This window comes from Camelus ferus, chromosome 12 (genome assembly GCF_009834535.1).
Source record: "Camelus ferus isolate YT-003-E chromosome 12, BCGSAC_Cfer_1.0, whole genome shotgun sequence".
NCBI lineage: Eukaryota > Metazoa > Chordata > Mammalia > Artiodactyla > Camelidae > Camelus > Camelus ferus.
In genome coordinates, this window is record NC_045707.1 from 53,287,862 (window position 1) to 53,307,268 (window position 19,407).

Consider the following 19,407-nt stretch of genomic DNA (forward strand, 5'->3'; position numbering starts at 1 on the left):
CTATTGCTCAAAACCAAAAGCACCCATGGTACGTCATCCAAGCAGCCCCTGGGAGTTGAGGAGTTTGCAGGCAGAACTCTCTCTATGAGCCGTCCCAGCTCCCCGTGTCCTGTGGCCAAACCACCTGCTTTTGGATCAAGCAATCCAGGTCCTCTGGAAAACTGCCCTTTGTTATTCCTGAGCGTGGGTCAAAGGGTAGAAGGAGGGTCATGTGGGGATGCCTTGTGCCTGTGGTGGGCCCTCCCGGGATGACTGCTCCCAGGTCCACTTCCCCAAGCAGTGCAGGGTGCCTTCCCATCACACCAGCAGTGCTGATGTGAACGACCACGCACCTTGCACACCAGGACAGAGTCCGAGGGCAGGTGGGGCAGGGCTCCTGCGGCCGTCAGAAGTCAGGAGCAAAGTTTTCTCAAACTGTCAGCCTTAGTTCTTGGACTGGGTGTGAGACTCAGGACAGCTGGAATTGAGGTGCTGAGATGTGCATTTAAATCACCTGTAGGCGATGATTTGGAGACTGTTTCTTAATTTCATAAATATTTGCTGAACATCCACTGTGTGTTCCCCAGGCTTTGCCCGAGTTACTGGGGATATTACAGTGTAGAAGTCCATGCCTCTCAGGAGCTTGTGTTGCAGTGGACTGTGATCTTTCCCATGTGTTTGGTTCTGGAGACACAAAGACCAACAAAATCCAGCCTCAATGATTTCATAGCTATAACCCTCACCTTCCTCACATGTAAAATGAAATTAAAATAATGATCTCACAGGGCTGTTCAGAGGATTAAATAAAAAGATACAGATGGGCGTTCTCGGCACAGAAGCCTAAATAAAGATTACCTTCTCCTTGAAAAGTAAAAAAGGCCCCACTTTACTTCACAAACAAGTTAGCCTGACCCGCTGGCGCGCCCTCCAGAGCTTGTCTCAGCCTCGTCGGGGGCCGTGCAGTCCGGCATCCAGCCGTAGACCAGATGGACCAGGCTGCGCAGGCCGCGGGCTGGGCGCGGAGCGGCCGCGAGGGGGCAGCGCTCGGCAGGGAATCTCCGCCACCGGCCGCGGCCCCCCTGTCCGTGCGCTCTTGCGTCGCTCTGACGCACCCGAAGGCGGGCGCTGGGAAGGAGACCGCAGCTCCCCTCGCCTGTGCCTCCCGAGGAGGGGTCGAGCGGGTCCTCCGGGGCGCCCTGCGCGAGCCTGGGGTCTGGCGGGCAGAGGCGCAGTCTCGGACCCGCGTCCCCGGGAGGACCCCAGCGCCTTCCCCTCCGCTTTGCGCGGCGCCCTGCGCCCACCCCGGCTCCAGGGCTGTCACTTCCGCGCGCCGCCGGGTAGCGGACCGGGCCGTCGTCGAGGATGCCCGGGTGTTGGCTGCGTCCCCAAGCTGCTGATCGGCTTTGCCCCGGGAGGCAGTCGGGATAGCGCCGCCCGAACTTTCCTTCGCGGCGGCGTCAGGCGGAAACACCCCGCTCCGAGGTTCACGGAGAGCGGAGGGAGGCTCGGGCGCCAGAGGGGACAGGCCTAGGCCTGCGCGGGAGAGCGCCGCGGAGTTCCTGGGGGCTCTGGAGGCTCCATAAGGGCAGGACTGGTGGCCGGCGTGCGCCCAGGAGGAGTCAGGCCCAGAGCGCGCTGCCCCTTCCCGGCGCCCTGCAGTGACCGTGACCTCGGCGCGCTCCCCGCGCACGTGCTCGCGGCCGAGGACGAGGAGGGGTCCGGCTACACCCGCCGGGCAGCGACTCGCCCGCAAGCCCTGGGAGCACAGAGGCCGTGCGGGGGAGCGCGCACGCTGCGCCCCCGCCTCCCCGAAGATCGGACTGGCCGCTGCTGGCGCAGAGCCGCCGGGTGTCGTGCCCGCCCGGTGGCGCCGCTGGACACCGTGCGGGGCGGACTCGCGGGAGGACAGGTGTAGCCTGCATACGCGGGCGGCGCGCGCGGAAGAACTGGGTGGGCTCGGCGGTCCGGAGGGGGCTCGCAGGGCTCGGAGCTCCGGTCCCTGCCACGCAGGCGGGTCGGCGCCACTTGGCGCCGCCAGCCTCAGGGAAGGAAGTCGCGGCGTATCTCGGTCCCCCAGCGGCCGTCCGGGCGCGACCCTGGCGCCCACTGCCCGCAGCGGCTCCCGCAACGGCCCCGGGACCTAGAGGTGCGGCCCCGGGACCTAGAGGTGCGCGCGGCCGCCGGTGCCGCCCCCATGCTACTCGGAGCGCCCAGGCTGTGCGCGTCCAGGGCGGCCGCCGCTGCGCAGAGCGAGGGCGACGGCGACAGGCTGGGCAGGGACATGGACGAGTCGTCGCTGCTGGACCTGCTGGAGTGCTCCGTGTGTCTGGAGCGCCTGGACACGACGGCCAAGGTGCTGCCCTGCCAGCACACCTTCTGCCGCCGCTGCCTGGAGAGCATCGTGTGCTCGCGGCACGAGCTGCGCTGCCCGGAGTGCCGCATCCTGGTGGGCTGCGGCGTGGACGAGCTGCCCGCCAACATCCTGCTGGTGCGCCTGCTGGACGGCATCCGCCAGCGTCCCCGCGCCGGCGCCAGCCCGGGCGGCAGCCCGCCCGCGCGTCCTGGTCCTAGCCCGGGCCCGGGCCTCGGCTCCAGCCCGGAGGCGGCCTCGGCGCACGGGGATTGCGGGGGCAGCGCCCCTGGCTCTCCGGTCCTCCTCTCCGCGGCGACCAGCGCCACCGCCAGCCTGCGCGAGCTGGCGACTGGCAGGAGCGCGCCCCTGGTGAAGGTGAGTATGAGCTTCACTGAGAGGGGTGGGCAGTGAGGAAGGACAGCGGACCAGAAGTGCTCCACGGTGGCCTGTGCCTTGCTCTTCTTTTCGACTTGCTTTTCTCCAGGGCCTTGAGAGCGCAACCCTTCAAGCCCCACTTAACAATTCTAGGACGCTGCGTGCTCCCATCCTGCCCCCTTCCCCTCTGCACTTCTAGTTGGCACCTGCTGCCCACCCATCCTCTCCCTCTGGAATCCCTTTCCCTCCACCTGCACCTGCTTGATGGTGGCCTGTGGTCCCAGAGAACCTTGCCACCTGTGTGTGTGGCTGCACCACATCCTCCCTCTGCCTCCCATCGCCCTCCTCCAGCCCCTCTCCGGGCTGGGCCTCTTTCTCCACATTTTAACTTTGCTGGGCTTCCATCTCCCCGGGTGCAGCCTTCTTCTTCTGGACCCCTCCAGTGAACCCTCTGCACAAACCTTGCCCACTGGGACTGAAGTCAGTGCTTTCCCAGGTCTGGCCTTTGGGAAGAGTGTGGGCCTCCTGCCTGGTGTCTGGGAAGGGAGATCAGGCAGGAAGGCAAGTAAGTGACTGGGGCTGCGGGAGGGAGTTGTTCACCTGGAGACCGGGAGTGTTTGGCTCAGCCCCTCTTGGACTTGGCCTGTCGGTCAGCCCTGGTCCTCTCTGGTCCTCCCCGGGCTCGCAGGCCCACTGCCTTCCCGCGCGGTTTTTATTTGAGGGTTTTTATTGGTGTAGCCACATTGTACAGAGTAGACGGCTTCTGTTTCAGTCAAAGACCTTGTCTTGAGGGTTCTGGCGATTTGGTTTCAAAAGCTGGTTAGTGTGTCATTTCACACCCTCTGCCACCTCAGGAGCTGTTGCTGGGGGAGGCAGGCCCACGGGGTGCTGGAGTAAGTGAGGCGAGAGGTGCTACTCATGTTTTGTGTTCTCTTTAAATGCAGAAAAGCTCATTTAAAGGGTTGCTGATTTATTGTAAAGTGCCATTCATTTTAGAAAGACAACCAGATTCCTCTCCTTTTGGCCTTTTAAAGCTTTCACGGTGCATTAACTGTTTAAATAATCCTTCCCCTATGGGTGGTGCCGAGATGAGGGACAGTTCTTCGTCCGAACTGCTCAGCACTGCAGTGCCTCTGAGGTTAGAACTGAAGTCCTTGGGTGCTGTGTCAGAGGTGAAAGTCAGACTTTGCCAAACTGGGTTTTTCCTGTGGGCTGGGGAGACTAGACCCTCAAGAATAGTCAAGGAATTTTTCTACTTGGGATCCCTGCTCAAGGGGAATTGTGTTCATTTGGTTTTCATTGTGATTCAACCCAGTTACAAGTGTTCTGTCACACATTTTCAAGCGTTTCTTTCCTCCCTGCGTTATTATTTGAGGCGTTATCATTAAAGGTCTTTATTTGTAAAATAAGAGGGTTACCTCTTCCTGCTTGGAGAGCTGGATAGTCTTTGGCATGACACTTCCAGGGAGGATGTTTGGCGAGTCAAATTGATCAGGAGGGTGGGAGGTAGCATCTGGCAGCTCCCAGAATCTGTGACCTTTGTAGCGTTTAAAGAAATTTGGGAAGGGGTTGAACGTACAACTTTTAGTAATGATGCTTAGTACCAGGGAATTAGCTTTTTGTCGCCTGGATTTTGGCGTGATTGGTTGATGTTCTCTCTGGACACGGGTAGTGATCAGACTGTGCCCAGGGCTGTCTGAGCTTAGGTGACACTGGAGCACATTTCTTTTTTCCTGTTTGTTATCATCTAAGTGTGACCCTTAGTCTTCTTCACAGCATCCCCTGCCCCTCACTGGGACTAAGCTGGGGTCCTAGAAATTAAATCCAATGTTATGTTTGATCATTTTCAGAGAAGAAAGAAAAAGGAGTGGAAGTGAGGACTGTAGCGTCACCTAGCCTTTCCGCTCTTTGATTTTTAGTAGTTGGTGGGAGTCTTCCGGGACAACCAGACGTCCTCACAGAGGGCTGCCCCGTCAACATCCCTGGGAGTGTGGTGGGCAACGCCTTCAGCTGAACATCACCTCCAAATCGGCTCTGGTCCTTGACCGCCCAGAGGAGTAACTGGGATTCACAGCAAGGACGGAGGCTGGATCTTGTTGCGTATTGTTTAATAGCCGGGCACTCGTTCTCAGCGAGGACCACAAATGCCTTAGAAGTCGGTGACTGTAAACAGAAGACAGCCCCCGTTTCCCAGTAGGAAGCATCTCCAACCTTCCTTTGGACCTGTTGGGGCGTGTGGACTTTTCAGGTGGGTGATAAACGGATATCTGCTTGGATGGTTTGTTAGTTTAGTTACAGTAGCTGTTAGGGACGCGTCCGCACAGAACGTACTCACTCCTGTTTGGTTCATGAAACACTTTTACCTGTACCTTTTCCCCAAGTTTCATGGACCTTCCCACCTGCTTGGCAGAGCTGTGCTCTGAGCTGTACCGTTTGAGACAAGGCCTTTAGATCAGTTAATTATGCTGCCCTGGGACTTGTACGAACTCACGGTGTCCACGGCCCAAGGCTGTTAGCCCGCTGGCCAGCACTGTGCTGCTGCTTAAAGCCGCCCAGAAGGCCTGTCTCACCGCGACCATTGCAGTGGCTGAGTTTATCAGCCTCGCTTTTTTTGTTTTGCTTTACAATTTAGCAGGTGACCCTTTGAACACCCTAACTAGCCTCAAAGGAGGTCTTCAGGCCAGCTTGTCTTTCTAAGAGGGTCTGTGGTTCCCAGCTGAATAATTTGAACGGTGCTTTCAGTGTGTCTGCATAAAGCTCTAATATCAGACAGTGCCAATTTGGGGGGAGTGATTGTTTTGGGGAAATCCCTCGTCTTCTACCTGGGCGTACACAGAACTTGCTGCATCCCTACACGGCCGGACACCACCCTGGGTGAGCCAGACGGTGTGTCCCTGCTGGAGCTGGCGTTCAGGGTCGAAACCCTCTGCAGAGGAGGCTCCAGGCAGCACGGGGCTGGTGCCAGTCAGAGCCCTGGGAAGGTTAAAGGAAGGACGTCATCACAATTAAAGAACTGTAGAAAGCTCGGGAGGTACTTTTGCTGGTGTAAAACATAGGCTCTAGAGCCTGATTAGTTCGTTGCAGGTACTTGGGGGTGTATTTCAATTGGAAACCTCTGTGTATCTTCGGCCAGTGTGTTGGGACCCAGTAATGGGAACAGTCAAATTATGTGGAGAATCACACAGACATCTATTAGGTATTTTATTTCATAAACACACACACATGCATTTACCATTTTTTGATGCAAGACTTTTCTTTGAGTTCCAAGTTGTTCTTCTAGTTTAAACCACAGTCATAATTTATGATCTTCTATTTATTTCTTTCAAATGGACTGAGAATGAACAGACTTTTCAAAGAATTCTGAGTGGAGGGAGATTTTAAATAATTCCCCCTCGATATTTCCTGTTTTTGCTCTTGCCAATTTAACAGTTTGAAAAGAGGTCTCTTTGGTGAGTCGTTCCTAAGTGGGCACCATGGTTTTCCAAAGAGTGAGGCTTTTTTGCACTCAGACTTCTTTGGTCTACATAATATTTAATTAAAGTTTATATTTGTATATAAGTGTATAGAGTACACGTGCAGAAACGTGCTTGGGAATCCAGACAGTGGATTCCTGGTGAACATGGGCCTCCCCTGGAGGGACAGGTCTGTGGGGATGGACACCCAGGCCGTCCTGGGGAGGCAGTGGGGCGGTGGCTGGCTCAGCTGCTCCGTGAGTCTGGAGGGCATCACCGTGTTCTGTCATCCACAGCTGGGCAGCTTGTGTAGAGATTCTCTGATTGACAGTGGCCAGGTGCTGCCACCGTCCTGAGAAGTGGTGGCCTCATGACTGCTCTGAGACCCAGAGAGACTGCTGTTTGGGCAAAGTCAGGGAGCTGGCAGGGCTCAGGCCCGGCCCCCCGTGTCCAGCTCTGCTGCGTCTGCAGGGCTGCTCCTGTGGTTTGGTCTTGGGTGTAACGAGGGCTCCAGAGAAAAGCTCCGGCCGCTCCTGGACAGGGGCGCAGGTGGCTGTGGTCTGAGCGCAAGAGGCAGATGCCTGCCCTTGTGATGGCAAAGTCGTCTGGGACGTGTCTGCAGAAGGGCCCTGGGTGTGGCGCCGATCCCGCCCGCGGTGTGTGGGGCCAGGTGGGCCGTGCGGGTGTCCGTTCTTCCTGATGAGCAGCTGGTCATGTGGATGTGGAGCCAAGGCTCTGAGACCCCTCGCTCAGGGGCCCCGGGCTTGGGGTGGACTCTGGACCCACTAGCTCCTGGCTGCCCACTCAGAAGCCTCTCACAGCCACCACCAGTCAGTCAGCGCCCTGGCCGAGTTATGGTGACCGGATTATTGAGTGTTGACGTCTAATCCGAGGGCCTCAGTCTGTTTGTTTCACCTTTAACTTACTTCCAAGTTTTATCTTTGTTGTTGGAGGCAGTGTTCTCGAGCCTTACAAGCGCCACTGGACTGAAGAAAGGTTGGAAGCACTGTCTGTGTTCAGGAAGGCATCCGGAAGGAGTCCTGGTTTGCACTGCCTCACTGGCTGGGGCTCTGCTGAGAGGGACACCCTGCCTCGTCTGCAGGGCGGGCTGGCTTGTCCACGCTGCCCTCGCCTGCAGGACGATCGCACATCCGCAGGCCCTCTGTTCTGCGTGTGCCAGTCGGTGGTGCTGGAGGGGGGCTGTCAGTAGCACTGGGTTGTTTCTGGTGTGCATTTCAGTTCAGTCTGCATTGCATCTCTATTTTTAGTTAACATGCTCTTTTTCGAGGTATGTTTTTGAAGTAAAACCTCAGCAAGGACTCCATTACAGGGAAATGCTCTTGGTGGCACTTTGAGAGGCCAAGGTCACTTTTCATCAGATTTGCCTTGCTGGGAAGATCTTGAGATCTGATGGATTAGAAACACGTGTGTGATGTGTGTCCTGTTGGAAATCTAACCAGCCTTAAAAGACGAGGGTGTTGAACAGAGGATCAGCAGTGGTGAACAGTTTAAAACCCGTGACGTGGCCCCTCCTCCCTCCAAGAGAAGCTGGAATAAAGCAGTGAATGAGGTGGCAGCAGTTTGAATTGTACTCAGCGGTTGCGGCTTCTTTGAGCTGGACTCCGGCCTTGGTGGCTCATGGACATTGAGAGATGCTGCCATGTGTTTAGGTGTGACTGATCATGGCCATCACCTGCAAAGTAAGATATGATGATCCTTGCATCTCTGCTTGATGGGATGTGTGTGCTGCTCATGTGAATTTATGTGCATTTAAGTGAATTAGAATTCGCTGCAGGGATTTAGGTCCACAGGACAGTGAGAGGCATTTAAAAACACACTGGGACCAGGAGCAGGTGTGGATTGTTGTGGAGCGCCGAGTGGGGCAGGGGTGTTGGGAACGCTGGGTGGCAGTGGGGCCATCATGCAGCAGCTCACTGAGTGCGTATCTGAGTACCTACTGTGTGCCAGGCCCTGCAGCCGGCACCAAGGTATTGGGACAAGAAGTATTTAGGTCTCTGGAAGGTGGCACAGGACTTCCTTGCCACCTTGCCACCTTGCCAGCCAGTGGAGCACCAGGCTCGTTTTCAAAGCAGCTGCTGTGCGTTCCTTCCTTCTTCATGACATCGAGGCACCTCCACCTTATCCCTACGTGTGTTCTAGAAACTCCTCTGTAGGAAATAAATCTCCACTGTTCGTGGATAAACCACTGGACTCCTTAACACTTTGCAATCACACTCCCAATTCTCCGTAACTTAAAGATTGCACCCATTTCCTTTCCCAAGCAAATCTGAAGGTAATGAAAGCCAGTGTATTTGTGTGGTGTTGGGACCCGCGCAGGCAGGTGGCCTGTGCCAAACTAACATCACCTTGAGGCATGTAGCGTGGGAGCTCACCTTCGTCTGCCGTGGGTTCGCTCTGTCACCAGCAGTGATTGGACAGGTGCGGAATGACAGGTCGGTGCCCTTGCGGATTCTGTGGCTGCGTTTGTACTGAAGGGTTCTTCTGGATTTGGGGACTGTCTGGTGTCGCTGTTGGGTGAGCCAGGAGCTGGTGGGGGTCTCCTGGACCGCAGGTGTTTCCCCTTGGAAACTTGTTTTTTCCTGGAGTTAAGTTGTTGCCCCGACATCTCAAATGAGGGACAGGTCTTGGGTTCTGACGGAGCTAGAGCCCTGTCCTGGGACCTCACAGCCAGGAAACGCCGGGTGGCTCTTCAGGTTGTGGTGTGTCCTTCCATGAGGACGGTGTGTCCCTTCCTGGGTGTGGGACGCCTGGGGCTGTGGGCGAGGCCCCGCCATCCGCTCTTGGTGTGATCCATCGTCTGTGGAGGCTGCATCTCAAACACAGCTGCTGTGAGGACGAGACAGTGACCGTCCACGCAGATGGTGCCCACATCTCAGAGGGGCCACCCGGGCACCTTCCCAGAAGAGCTGGCCAGTTTTCCCTGCGACAAAGCATGGTTCCTGAAGACAGCCTTCGTGCAGTGGGTCTGCGGTGGCCCCGGGTCAGCAGGCCCAGTCCCTTCCCAGGGGAGGAGCTGCCTCGGGCCGAGGTTCGGTTTCTGAAGGTTGGCTTTTGACCGGCCCTCTTGGGAAGCGATGGCGGTTGCTGCCGAGGGAAGGAAGCACCGAGGGTTTGTCCTGATGAGGGGAAGGGGCTGTCGGCAGAGGACACTCTCTCTAAACTTCCGGGGAATTCTGTCAGGTTGAGGCATTTCCAAGGGTGTCAATTTCCAAGGTGACGATTGCTGTGTTGACAGGCATGGGTAGGCGTGGCCTCCTGCTGGTGGAGTGTGACCTGGCGCACAGACAAGTCCTCAGGGTGCTGGTGTTCCCGGTGGGGTTGCCATGGTGGCTGCGGTGTCCCCAGCAGCACCTGGTGGGGGATAAGCTTTATGTTAATGTCTGTTTATCTTAATGATCTATTTATGCCAAGTAGTCTATTAAAATAATATTATGGCAGTTACATGAGGTTTGATTTGGAGCAAAGTTAAATAAACAGTAAGTCGATTTAAAGAAACTTACTGAGTAAATGCTGTGAGGATGGGGCGTGGATGACGAGTTTGGGTAAAAACCGCCTGGAGTCCTGGAATAAGCAGACTTCATCTCCCCGAGCCTCTCGGCTTTGACCTTGTACCCTGATCCCTCGGGGCCTGGGCTGCCCTCGGGCTGAGGATCTGTGAGCTGGGAGGGTGGAGGGGGTGAACGTGAGAAGCAGGGTGGCCTCTTGTGCTCAGAAGCCAATTTTTGGAAATACTGCTTTTTGGTTTTTCAACCCAAATAGCAAGTGTGGAAACAGCCTTTGGGATTTGTTTGAGGCCAGAAATAAAAATGGGCAAGAAATTTCAAGAGTGACAAGTGTCTCTGGAGCCCTGCCTCCTGCGGCTGGGGCCCTCCTGGCTCAGGGCTGTCCTCATGCCCTGGACCTGGCCGAGTGCGGCCACAGCAGAAGCGGGCGTGAGGGTCAGGGGCACCGAGCGAAAGACACGGTCGAGCAGAGAACCTTCGTCCCGGGAGTGAGGGCCGGAGGGGAAAGGGGAGGCGGGCCCTGGGCTGGTCCTGTGCTCACAGCAGGGCTGTGGGCCCCACACTCTGGTTCCCTGGAGGCTCCGGGCAGGCTCCCATCCTGGCAGGGCTGTCTGATGAGGGAGATGATGAGCCTGAGCTGGTGTTGCCACCCTGGGGCTGGGGGTCAGCTTTGATTTTCCCTCATCAGCTGTGTCTGGGTCATCACGGTCTAGCACGACTCTCTCCAGGGGACAGTTAACTCTATGACTTTCTGCTCTCGAGTCAGGACCTGAGTCAGCCGGGTCCGCGCCACACTCCCCGCCAGGATGGTGCTGCTCTGGCCTGTCCGCTGGGCCCCTCCCCAGGCAACTGTCCTGAGATTACGCTTGGGTCACAGGTCCCTCCTCTTCCCTCAGGCAGGTTCTCGGCCCCTCGTCCTGCACACTGGCCCCTGCTGCATGGCCAGTAACCGGCCTGCCCTTCATCCCCAATCATCACCTGCCCTTTGCTTACGTGAGACCCCACCTTCGCCGCCAGTCTGTCTGAGCCTCCCTCCTGTGTCCTTGGGATGCTACAGAGCAGAGGCAGGGGTGGTGACCACCAAGACTTGCTTCTTACACACCTGTGCCCCCACTGCCCTGCACTCACCCTCTGTCCCCCGTTTACCTCCCAGCACTGACCCGGTGTCGCTGACCTGACTGCCCTGTGCACCCAGGCCATAATATCCCCCATTCTCACGGGATGTCTGTGCTTCTCCAGAGCCTAGTCCCTGATTGCCTTTGGGGTCTGGGGTTTCCTCCCCTGTGCAGGTTGCAAGTTCATCAGGGTCAGGTCCATGCTGTCCCAGCATTTGTGCACGGGAACAGGAATCCGCAGCTGACCTGGTGATGGTCACGCCTGCGCCTGGAGGGCTGCGTGGGCCTCGCCGTGTGCCCCGGCCAGTGCTGGGCACAGTGTGCCATCTGTGCTGCAGCATCCCCGCCTGCAAGGTGGCAGCTGAGCAGAGCACGGGCACCTCTGGGTTGTGGGCTGATGAGCCCCTGTCGGAGAAGCTGGCTGTGCAGTAAGCGCGGGGGCCGTGGGCTGGGGGCTGGCGTGACTCCTGAGCCTTGGGTTTTCATAATAATAAGCGTTGGAATGTGTGACCCCCGGCAGTCGGGCTGGGACCCCAGGAGGGACCTGGGGACAGGGTTGAGGCCCCCCAGAGCCTGCAGCTGGAGAGCCTTTTTCACCCTTTCCTCCCCCCTTCGGATGTCCCATTCCTCTGGTTTCCACATCACCCACTGGAGCCAGACACTCAGGGTGCTCGGGGTATATAACGACCCCCCCCCAGCCCACTCGGTTCTCAGCATCCCCAGCACAGGGGGAGGGGGGACTGAAAGAGGCTCCTTGCGACCCCACAGCCACCCCTCAGTGGGGCTGCCCCTGTGTCTGCAGACCCTCCGCCCTGACACCCTCCCCACCGTGTCTCCTGGCCCCTGTGCCGCAGGGTTCCCGTTCTAGGAGCCCCCGTCCTCACCGCATTCTTTAGCCCCATTCCTCTCAAGGCCCTGCCCACGAGCTCTTCTTGGCTCCCTGTCTGTCGTCTCTGCTCCTTGACCCTCTGGGGGCCTCCCCTCCAGCCCCAGCCTCCTGGAGGCTCTGGCCTCCCTGTGCATTGTTCAAGCATGTTGTCTCCCTTCCTGTCTCGTCTCTGGTCCTTTTCCCTCCTGGGAACCCTGCAGTGAGTCAGGGAGTGGATTTTCTTCTTGTCCAAAAGACAGGTGTGGACCGTGCCTCCTTAGAGGGGCCTGTCCTTAGACCACAGCGTCGGCCTCCACTGCGAGGCTCACGAGCAGAGGTCAGTGCAGCCGCCCTTGGGGAGCCCAGAGCGGGGGCACCCTCGGGCAGCATGGTGGCCACGCACAGTGAGGGAGCACCCCGTCTGCATTATTTATTATTTCTGCCTGCTGCTTGGTGCACACGTCTGAGAAGAAGCCCATGCGGATGCGCTGTCTCCCTGCGCGGAGTGGAATTCTAAACACAGGCCCACAGAGGTCCAGAGGAAGGTGCCACGTCAGTTACTCAAGAGGGGCGTGCACGGTCTCCCACTATCACGAGTCCCAGGTCTTTCAAAAGGGATTTATTTCTTAACTGTCCACTAAGTGACCTTTCCAGTTGTAATTTTCTGCTCCTAGTTCTCAGGGCACTTGGTCGAGTGAGTTGAGTTTTCTCCTAAGTGTGAGAAGTGTTAACTTAACATCAGTTGTTTAGGTGACACGTCCAGAATCAGAGCCCGACTGGTTCATTTTCCCTCAGTAGTGAGCACGTGCCGTGTATGTAAGTAGGTTTCTGCAGGTACCTACACGCACACATGGAACACACGCTCACACTGGTCTCTGTATACGTTACGTGGTCACAGGTATTAATTTGGTCAGCAGTTCGTCCCTTTGAACAAGGTTTGGGGAGGTTCTTCTTTCTGCTGGCCTTAGTCTCACCTGGCACCTCGCCCTGTGTCATCGGGGTGGACGGCCCTGTCCGTCCTGCAGGAGGGACGCTGGTTCCACCCCTGTAGCTGCAGGATGCGGGCGGCAGCTGGCCTTCTGGGCACAGCTGGGCAGAGCGGGTGGCGTGAGGGCCGGGGATGTGAGAGCTGCCGGGCCAGGCCCAAGTGCCACTCACAGCTGCCCGGGGCCCGGAGGAAAGCTGGCATCGTGGGGCAGTCTTCTGGACAGACCGGCACGATGCTGCGGCTGGAAGTGTGTGCGGATTTCTGCACGTGCAGGCGGGGGCGCGTGACCAGCAAAGGGAGGGTGAGATTGGCTCCTGGGAACACGGCTGCTGCCGGGGCCGCTGTGATGAGTAATAGACCCATTAGATTGCAGTGAAGTGCGTGATGATGTGTAATTAGGGGTGGCATCAGTCAGGCAGGAACCACAGCGTTAAAGACGTGCGCAGGATCGTTTCCCAGGCTGAAATGCTCCCCGTGACTTGAGCGGGACGTGGAGCGCGTGCATTTGACTCATGCGTCTGCTGCTGTGTTTCCAGACCGGCTGCTGCTCGGCAGGACAGCTGGTGTCCTCTTAAGTCTCCAGTATTTGTAGTGACAGCGGCCACCGTGGTTTTAAAAAGCTATTTTAGGCAACTCAACAGCTGGCAGAACGGTTCTGATTGGCGACTTTACCAAAAAAGCAGCTATTTTTGTTCTTGTGGAGCAGGCAGAGCCCAGCTGAGCACTGGTCTGACACTCGTCGGCACTTCCCAGCTTCGGCTCCAAGCCCCTCCCTCCCTCCCCTTCGTGGCTTATTCAGCCGTGGGCTCTGGGCGGGGGCAGCGAACCCCCCCCCCCCCGGCCGCCGTCCACCTGACTGTTCAGACCTCTCTGTCGGACGCCTGGAGCCCGCCTGTCCCACGGGGCCTTGGCTGGAGCTCCAGACTGTTTAATCAGAATCCAGCGTCTGGCAGACACTTCAGTTGTTAATCCGGCTGCTGTTGGTAGCTGTGTGGACAGTCACTTCGGACCCTCTCCTTGGCCCGGGCCTCCTAGCATCTCACAGACTCCAGACGGAGCGCTCCCTCCCCGGGACGGCACAGACGGGGGAGCTGGGCTCACTTGGTTTCGAGTGCTGTCTGGCCGCCTGTGCCCCTACCGGCGTCCACCGCCCGCTGTCTGGGTGGAAGGGGAGAACCATGCATACCCCAGGCGTCCGCGGCCCTGTGTGATGGGCTCGGGGCCACGGCCGAGACCTCGCAGGGGCGGAGTTGAGTCTCTGATCCCCGGAGGTCACGTCGTCAGGGTCAAGGCCAGGGTCGTGGGGATGCCGGCAGGGACTGTGAGTAAAGTGTGAGTTGACAGATTTCAGGTTCACCGGAGATGTAATCATAAAATTCTATAGTCTAATTGGATTAACTTAGGGTAAAAAAAGCCGTTGAGTTCTCTTTGTAATCCATAGACAATGTTCTTATACTAGACAATTGAAAGTCCTTGAGAAGACTGAGGCCTGTCCTTTATCAGCCCAGTGCCAGGTGGGCTGGAAGCCACTATCCCCCTGGGAGGGATGTGGAACTCAGCTCTTCTGCTCTGGAAAGTTCCCACCAGGGACGTGGACTCAGGTGTGGGTCAGTTCTTACACCCTTTAAAGCAGCTGTTAGGTTAAGGCCGTGGGCATGAGTCCGGGAGGCATGGAAACCCTGGTTTGGGCTGAATTGGACGAAACATCAACAGACAGACACAGAAACAGCCTGGCTCGTTCGACGCAGCGTCTCCCGGTCTCCCACAGGCGTGCGGTGCCCCCAGGGGCCCTCAGCACACGGCCGGGCCGCCAGCAAGAGGCGGTGGATGCCTAGCAGTTCCAGGAGTGGTGGGCGTTGTATGGTGTCTGTGACAGGCACCCAGGCGGAGAGGAGTGTCAGGTGCTTTGTTTTGGAGAAAGGAGACAAGGAGGAGACGGCCCTGTGTACAGCCAGGGTGCTGGATATTTTCAATTTAATTTCATCTCATTCCTGCCTTCACAAAACCTCACTGCAGTTGGTGGCTGAGATCTGCACCTGAGGGCTGGGGTGCTGGGGTACTTTTGTAAATAGTGCTCCTGTGAACACTGGGGTGCATGTGTCTTTACAAATGAGAGTTTTTTTCTGGATATATGCCCAGGTGTGCGGTTGCTGGATAATCTGATAAGTCTATTTGTAGTTTTTTAAGGAACCGCCATACTGTCCTCCATAGTGGCTGCACTAGTTTTCATTTGAGGTGGGAGATTCTACTGGCCGTTCAGAGGACAAGGTGGGAACTTGGCGGCTGTGCAGGACGGCTCCCTGCGGGCAGGCTGGGCAGACTGCGAGGGCACAGCCCAGGCGGTGTCAGGACCCTCAAGAGCCTTGACATTCTCTCTCTCCGCATACTTTGGGCTGTCTTTTGGGCTTGTTCAAACTCATATCATCTGACAGAGAGGTTCCGTCCAGTTGCCTACAAGGGAAGTGGTTTCTGCCTCTTCCCAAGACACTTAATGTGCAGTTGTCTGTGGGCTTTATTGAGTCTGACAATTTTAAAAACCCACACGCATGTGTTCTGAGAGGTGACCAGGAAGTGCGCTCCCGGTCAGTCCCACGGAAGCCCCAGACCTGCTCACACCCCGACTGGATCGGAATCCCCAGTTCCAGAGTCAGGGCTGAGGCCAGTTTGGCGCCTGGACAGTGGGACTTCCCTCCACGACCCTGGTGCTCACGTTTGATCACTTCCCCCTTTGGTGACCTGGCCTTGGTGTCACTTTGTCTTGACGGCTCTCTGAGGGGTCTGTACGTCACCCTGTTCAGGCAACAGAGGAGGTCGGCTTATGGAGACGTGAAGGCTGGTGAGGTTGGAGGGTTTCACCCCTGAGGTAGACAGAGTTCTCGGCTCTGGTCTGTTTGTCAGATTCGTGGACTGGCAGGTGTTTGCAAATTTGTTTGTTCACTAACCCAGCGTTTCCAGAGCGCAGACAAGGTGGGCTCATGGCTCCTCTTCACAAGCCCAGTCCCCTGACTGCTCAGAGGGCAGCAGATGAGATCTTGGTTGTTGCTTTGACTTAAAAGTGAGCTCTGAGCAGAAATTTATTTTTAAGGCTCTCCAGAATCGGTAAAGGGACAAGGTTGCCTCCACTTGTGGATTTTTCCAGGTAGGTGAACTTTAGATTGAGGTGGGCAGTTTTGAACAGCACGACCTTAATAGGGGTTAATTCATTTTTCACCAGCTCTTAGCTGTCATGCCAGTAGACTAGTTTTTAACATGCATCTTAGTTTTGCGTTTTAATTATTTCCGGGGTAAGTGCTGATTTCTTTTTCCTGGGAGTTCTTTGAACATTTTATGCTAATACTTCACGTATCTGGATCACTTAGATTAAAACGCTTCAGTGAGCAAGTGAGGGAGACGCACGAGGCCCCACGACTGTCTGTATTTATATCCACGGGAGACCTCCCCCGACCCCGTCTCCTTCTACTTTGGGTTAACACGCTGGGAAAATTCACTTACTCAGCCTGCGTTCCCGGGTGCCTGCGTAGCGCTAAGTGCTGGGAATTCAAAGGGTAATAGCCTTTGAACATACAATCTAGTCGGGAGGAAAACAGACTGTAGCATAGTTATTTTGCAAAGCTCGAGTTAAGTGGTCATTGTCGAAGTTCATAAAATACATGAGATGCAGAGGAGGGAGCCAGTTATGGAAAGGTCACTTCAGGGAGGGCTGGACGGAGGTGCTTTGGAAGAAGAAGGATGAGTAACGGGAGAGGGTCTCCGACTAGGTGGAACTCCGCCTGCAGAGGTATGTTGAGACCACGTGGTTCACAATTTCTGGGTCTAAAGGCTGGAGGGGTGTAGAAGCCGGTCAGCAGGCGCAACGTGGGTGGAAGCCAGGCTCGGCCTGGAACCTACGTCCCGGGATGGGCATCGCTGGATGGCTGTGGGCAGAGATGATGTGTGTTTGGGGGAGAAGGAGCCTTGTGGCCGGAGGTGGGGTGGGTCATTGGGGGTGAGGTCATGTAGAGGCTCTGTGTTTTGGCTGAGAGGGGACGGCCCCACCAGCACCATGGAGGTGGGAAGACGAGAGAACTGGGGGCCAGACCGAGGGGCGGAGCAGCGAGCCCTTCCCTGGGCGGGGGTCAGGCTTCTTCTAGCTCTGTCACCTGCCTGCCGGGTGACATTCTTTAATGTCCCCAAATCTGAGACAAGAAGTTCTCTTTACTGGGCATAGGGACCTACCTGTCAGCGATGGTGACGTTCATCTTGGAGAGGTCTTTCCTTGGAGACACTCCCAGCCCTGGGCCGGGACGAGGGGGACAGCTCTCTTATCTGGGGCCCCTTGGAGGGGTGCTAACAGGAAGGGTGCACGCTCAGCCTGGGGCTGGAGAACAGGAGAGCCATGCATGGCAGGGGCTTTCACGTCTATAAGGGCACTTGTGTGGGAAGCGGTGAATGTAACAAGCAGGCAGGAACTCATTGGACATGAAATGGTTGGGAAAAGGGTTTCTTAACTTGGGACCATGGCTCCCTAGAGGGTCCGTGGACAGACTTGGGGGCCCCGTGACCCCAGGACCGTGTGCGAAGTCGATGCTGTGATTACTTGTGGAGCTCCTGTTCTCCTGGGACTGTTGGATTCTCCTGGGGGGATGTGACCCCCACAGGTTAGAGTCAAGGTCTAGAGCAAGAACAGGGGTCCAGACGTGTTGGGGTGGGCGCGGGAGGAGGGCCGCCTGGGGGTCCAGACCTCGCCGAGACCCTGCTCCTGTAAAGGAGTCTAACCCTCTGAACAACTGGGGACAGGGATGCCCCAGGGGAAGGTCACAGGAGCCCCTCAGCTGGTCCTCTGCGGGTTTAGACGTGGGGCGTGTCACAGCCAGGAGACCACGCTTGGTTTGTTTGGCTGAGTGTCTGATGACTTGTTTGTCTGATCCGTCCTTCTCCTTTGAGGTGGGGCTTCCTTCCTAAACAAGAAGTTTCTCGGGAGGAAGAGGCTTCTCTGATTGGTGCTTCTACCTCCCAGAGCACCTCGCGTACTCAGAAAGGCAGCAGACCTAACCGCCCAGATCCTTCTCCTAACTGTCCAAACATGTTTCCTCCTTGAGTATAAGCAAAGCAAACAACCCTCACCCTGCACTAAGGCGCTGCCCCTTCCGCCTGTCCCGCCACATGCGAACGGTCCAGGCGAGGCTCCACCGGCCCAGAGAAGCGCCCTCCCCGGCTTCCCACTCTGCAGCGTCCTGCTGTGTAACTTTGATGACACGGGGCACCCTTTCCTCCCTCCTGGAATCCTCATGGTGCATTCCTTGTGTTGCTCACTTAGATCTAATTAACATCTTTAATTGGCATGTTCTGTAGCTCTGGGAACCGCTTATTGGGTTTCATAGGTGTCTCTGGCAGCACAAAATGTTCAATGAGCGAAATGATTGTTCCAGTGAAATGAACATGCACATTCACTGAGTTAACAAACGAGTTAAGTGATGACTTCATGGAAACTCCTGAGACAGTGGTTTGGGATTATCTTCTCAGCGTAAGATATGGAAATGGACACTGTGTGTGGAGGTTTTGGAGGAGAGAAATGTGCCTTTTCTTTTAGACAGTAAAAAACACCGTGTGTCCGTGTGTGGTTTTCACCAGAAAGAGCATGTGTAGTAAACGGGTTTGTGTCCTTTGTGCCTGGAGGCTGCCGGTGCGACGGGAGGGAGGGTTGTGGGTGTCTCCGCCCAGGGGGTGGGTGTCACTGCGGGGATAGGGAAACAGCCACATTGGGTTTGAATTCCCTGCTCTGGTTCTGGACACGAGGCCCAGCGCGTAGGAGGGCGGTGTGACTAGGTGGGCGAGAGGCGGTTGGAGCTGCTGGGACTCTGCCTGACTCCTTGCGCAGCTGGGGACGTGGAATCCCGGTCCAGGCCATTTTCATCGTCTGCCGGCTGTGGGGACCGGTCAGCTCAGGGATGGGTAACTGGGCACAGCTGGACTAGATGGAGCCCTTTCCATCCTTAGTCTAAACCACATTCCTTTCCTGGGCCTGGTGCCCAGTGTCCCCGGGGGACCCCCGCTCCTCACTCACCAGCGTTTCAGGTCCTGGTTTTCTCATCTGTAGGTGGAGACGCACATGTCTGGCCTGTGCTGTGCTGGGTGCCTGGTCGCTCTGTGACGTGGGGTCTGCCCCCAGGACAGTCACATGTGACCCGAGTAGATTAGACCCACTGGTGATGCTGCATCTGGAATGTTCTCTGATCGCTATTAGGGATGTGAATCGACCAGAGTCATGGGACGGGGCAGGTTGTCAGGTCCTGACGTAAGAAGCCCCACGTAAGGCAAGCTCAGTGTGTGTGCGTTTGTTTCAGACAGAGGAGGACTCTGGCCGTTAGGGCTTCAGAGGAGGGGGGCGACCTCTGTTTGTTTCTTTGGGAACGTGCTTCACATCCTTATCTGAAGAGGCCCGTTGGCTGGGCAGATTGGGAAGGAAGTCTCATTCACCTGGGGCACAGAGCGGCGCAGACACCCTGAGGCCAGGCATGCGGGTCTGAGGGTCGGGTGGGGGTCCCCGGCAGAGAGGGCCCGGCCGAGCCTGGATGGGACGGCCCAGGACCCCGTTTGTTCCCGCGCTCGGCTCCGGGGGAAGAAGAGGAGCTGGCAGGAGGTGGGCAGCGTCGTGCACTTTAGGTGAACAAGACTCATCCGGGATATGAAACTGCGATTTTATGTGATCAAGTTGGCTCGTTGCATGGTTAACTGCCTTGCCTCAGCAGGAGACGGGGCGATGGCTCCCTAGGC

At 56.8% G+C, this 19,407-nt stretch overlaps 1 protein-coding gene across 2 annotated transcripts in view; it reads left to right on the plus strand.

Annotated features, from left to right (window-relative positions):
* Window positions 1-1,076: 1,076 nt before the first annotated feature.
* Window positions 1,077-19,407, plus strand: part of SH3RF3 (SH3 domain containing ring finger 3) — a 116,975-nt gene continuing 98,644 nt past the window's right edge. Inside the window, exon 1 of one of the 2 annotated variants that reach the window (XM_032493682.1) lies at window positions 1,077-2,707. In XM_032493682.1, the coding sequence (XP_032349573.1) occupies window positions 2,174-2,707 (534 nt within the window). In that variant the 5' untranslated portion in view covers window positions 1,077-2,173. The remainder of the gene's footprint in view (window positions 2,708-19,407) is intronic. The other variant, XM_032493683.1, reaches the window with a different exon arrangement.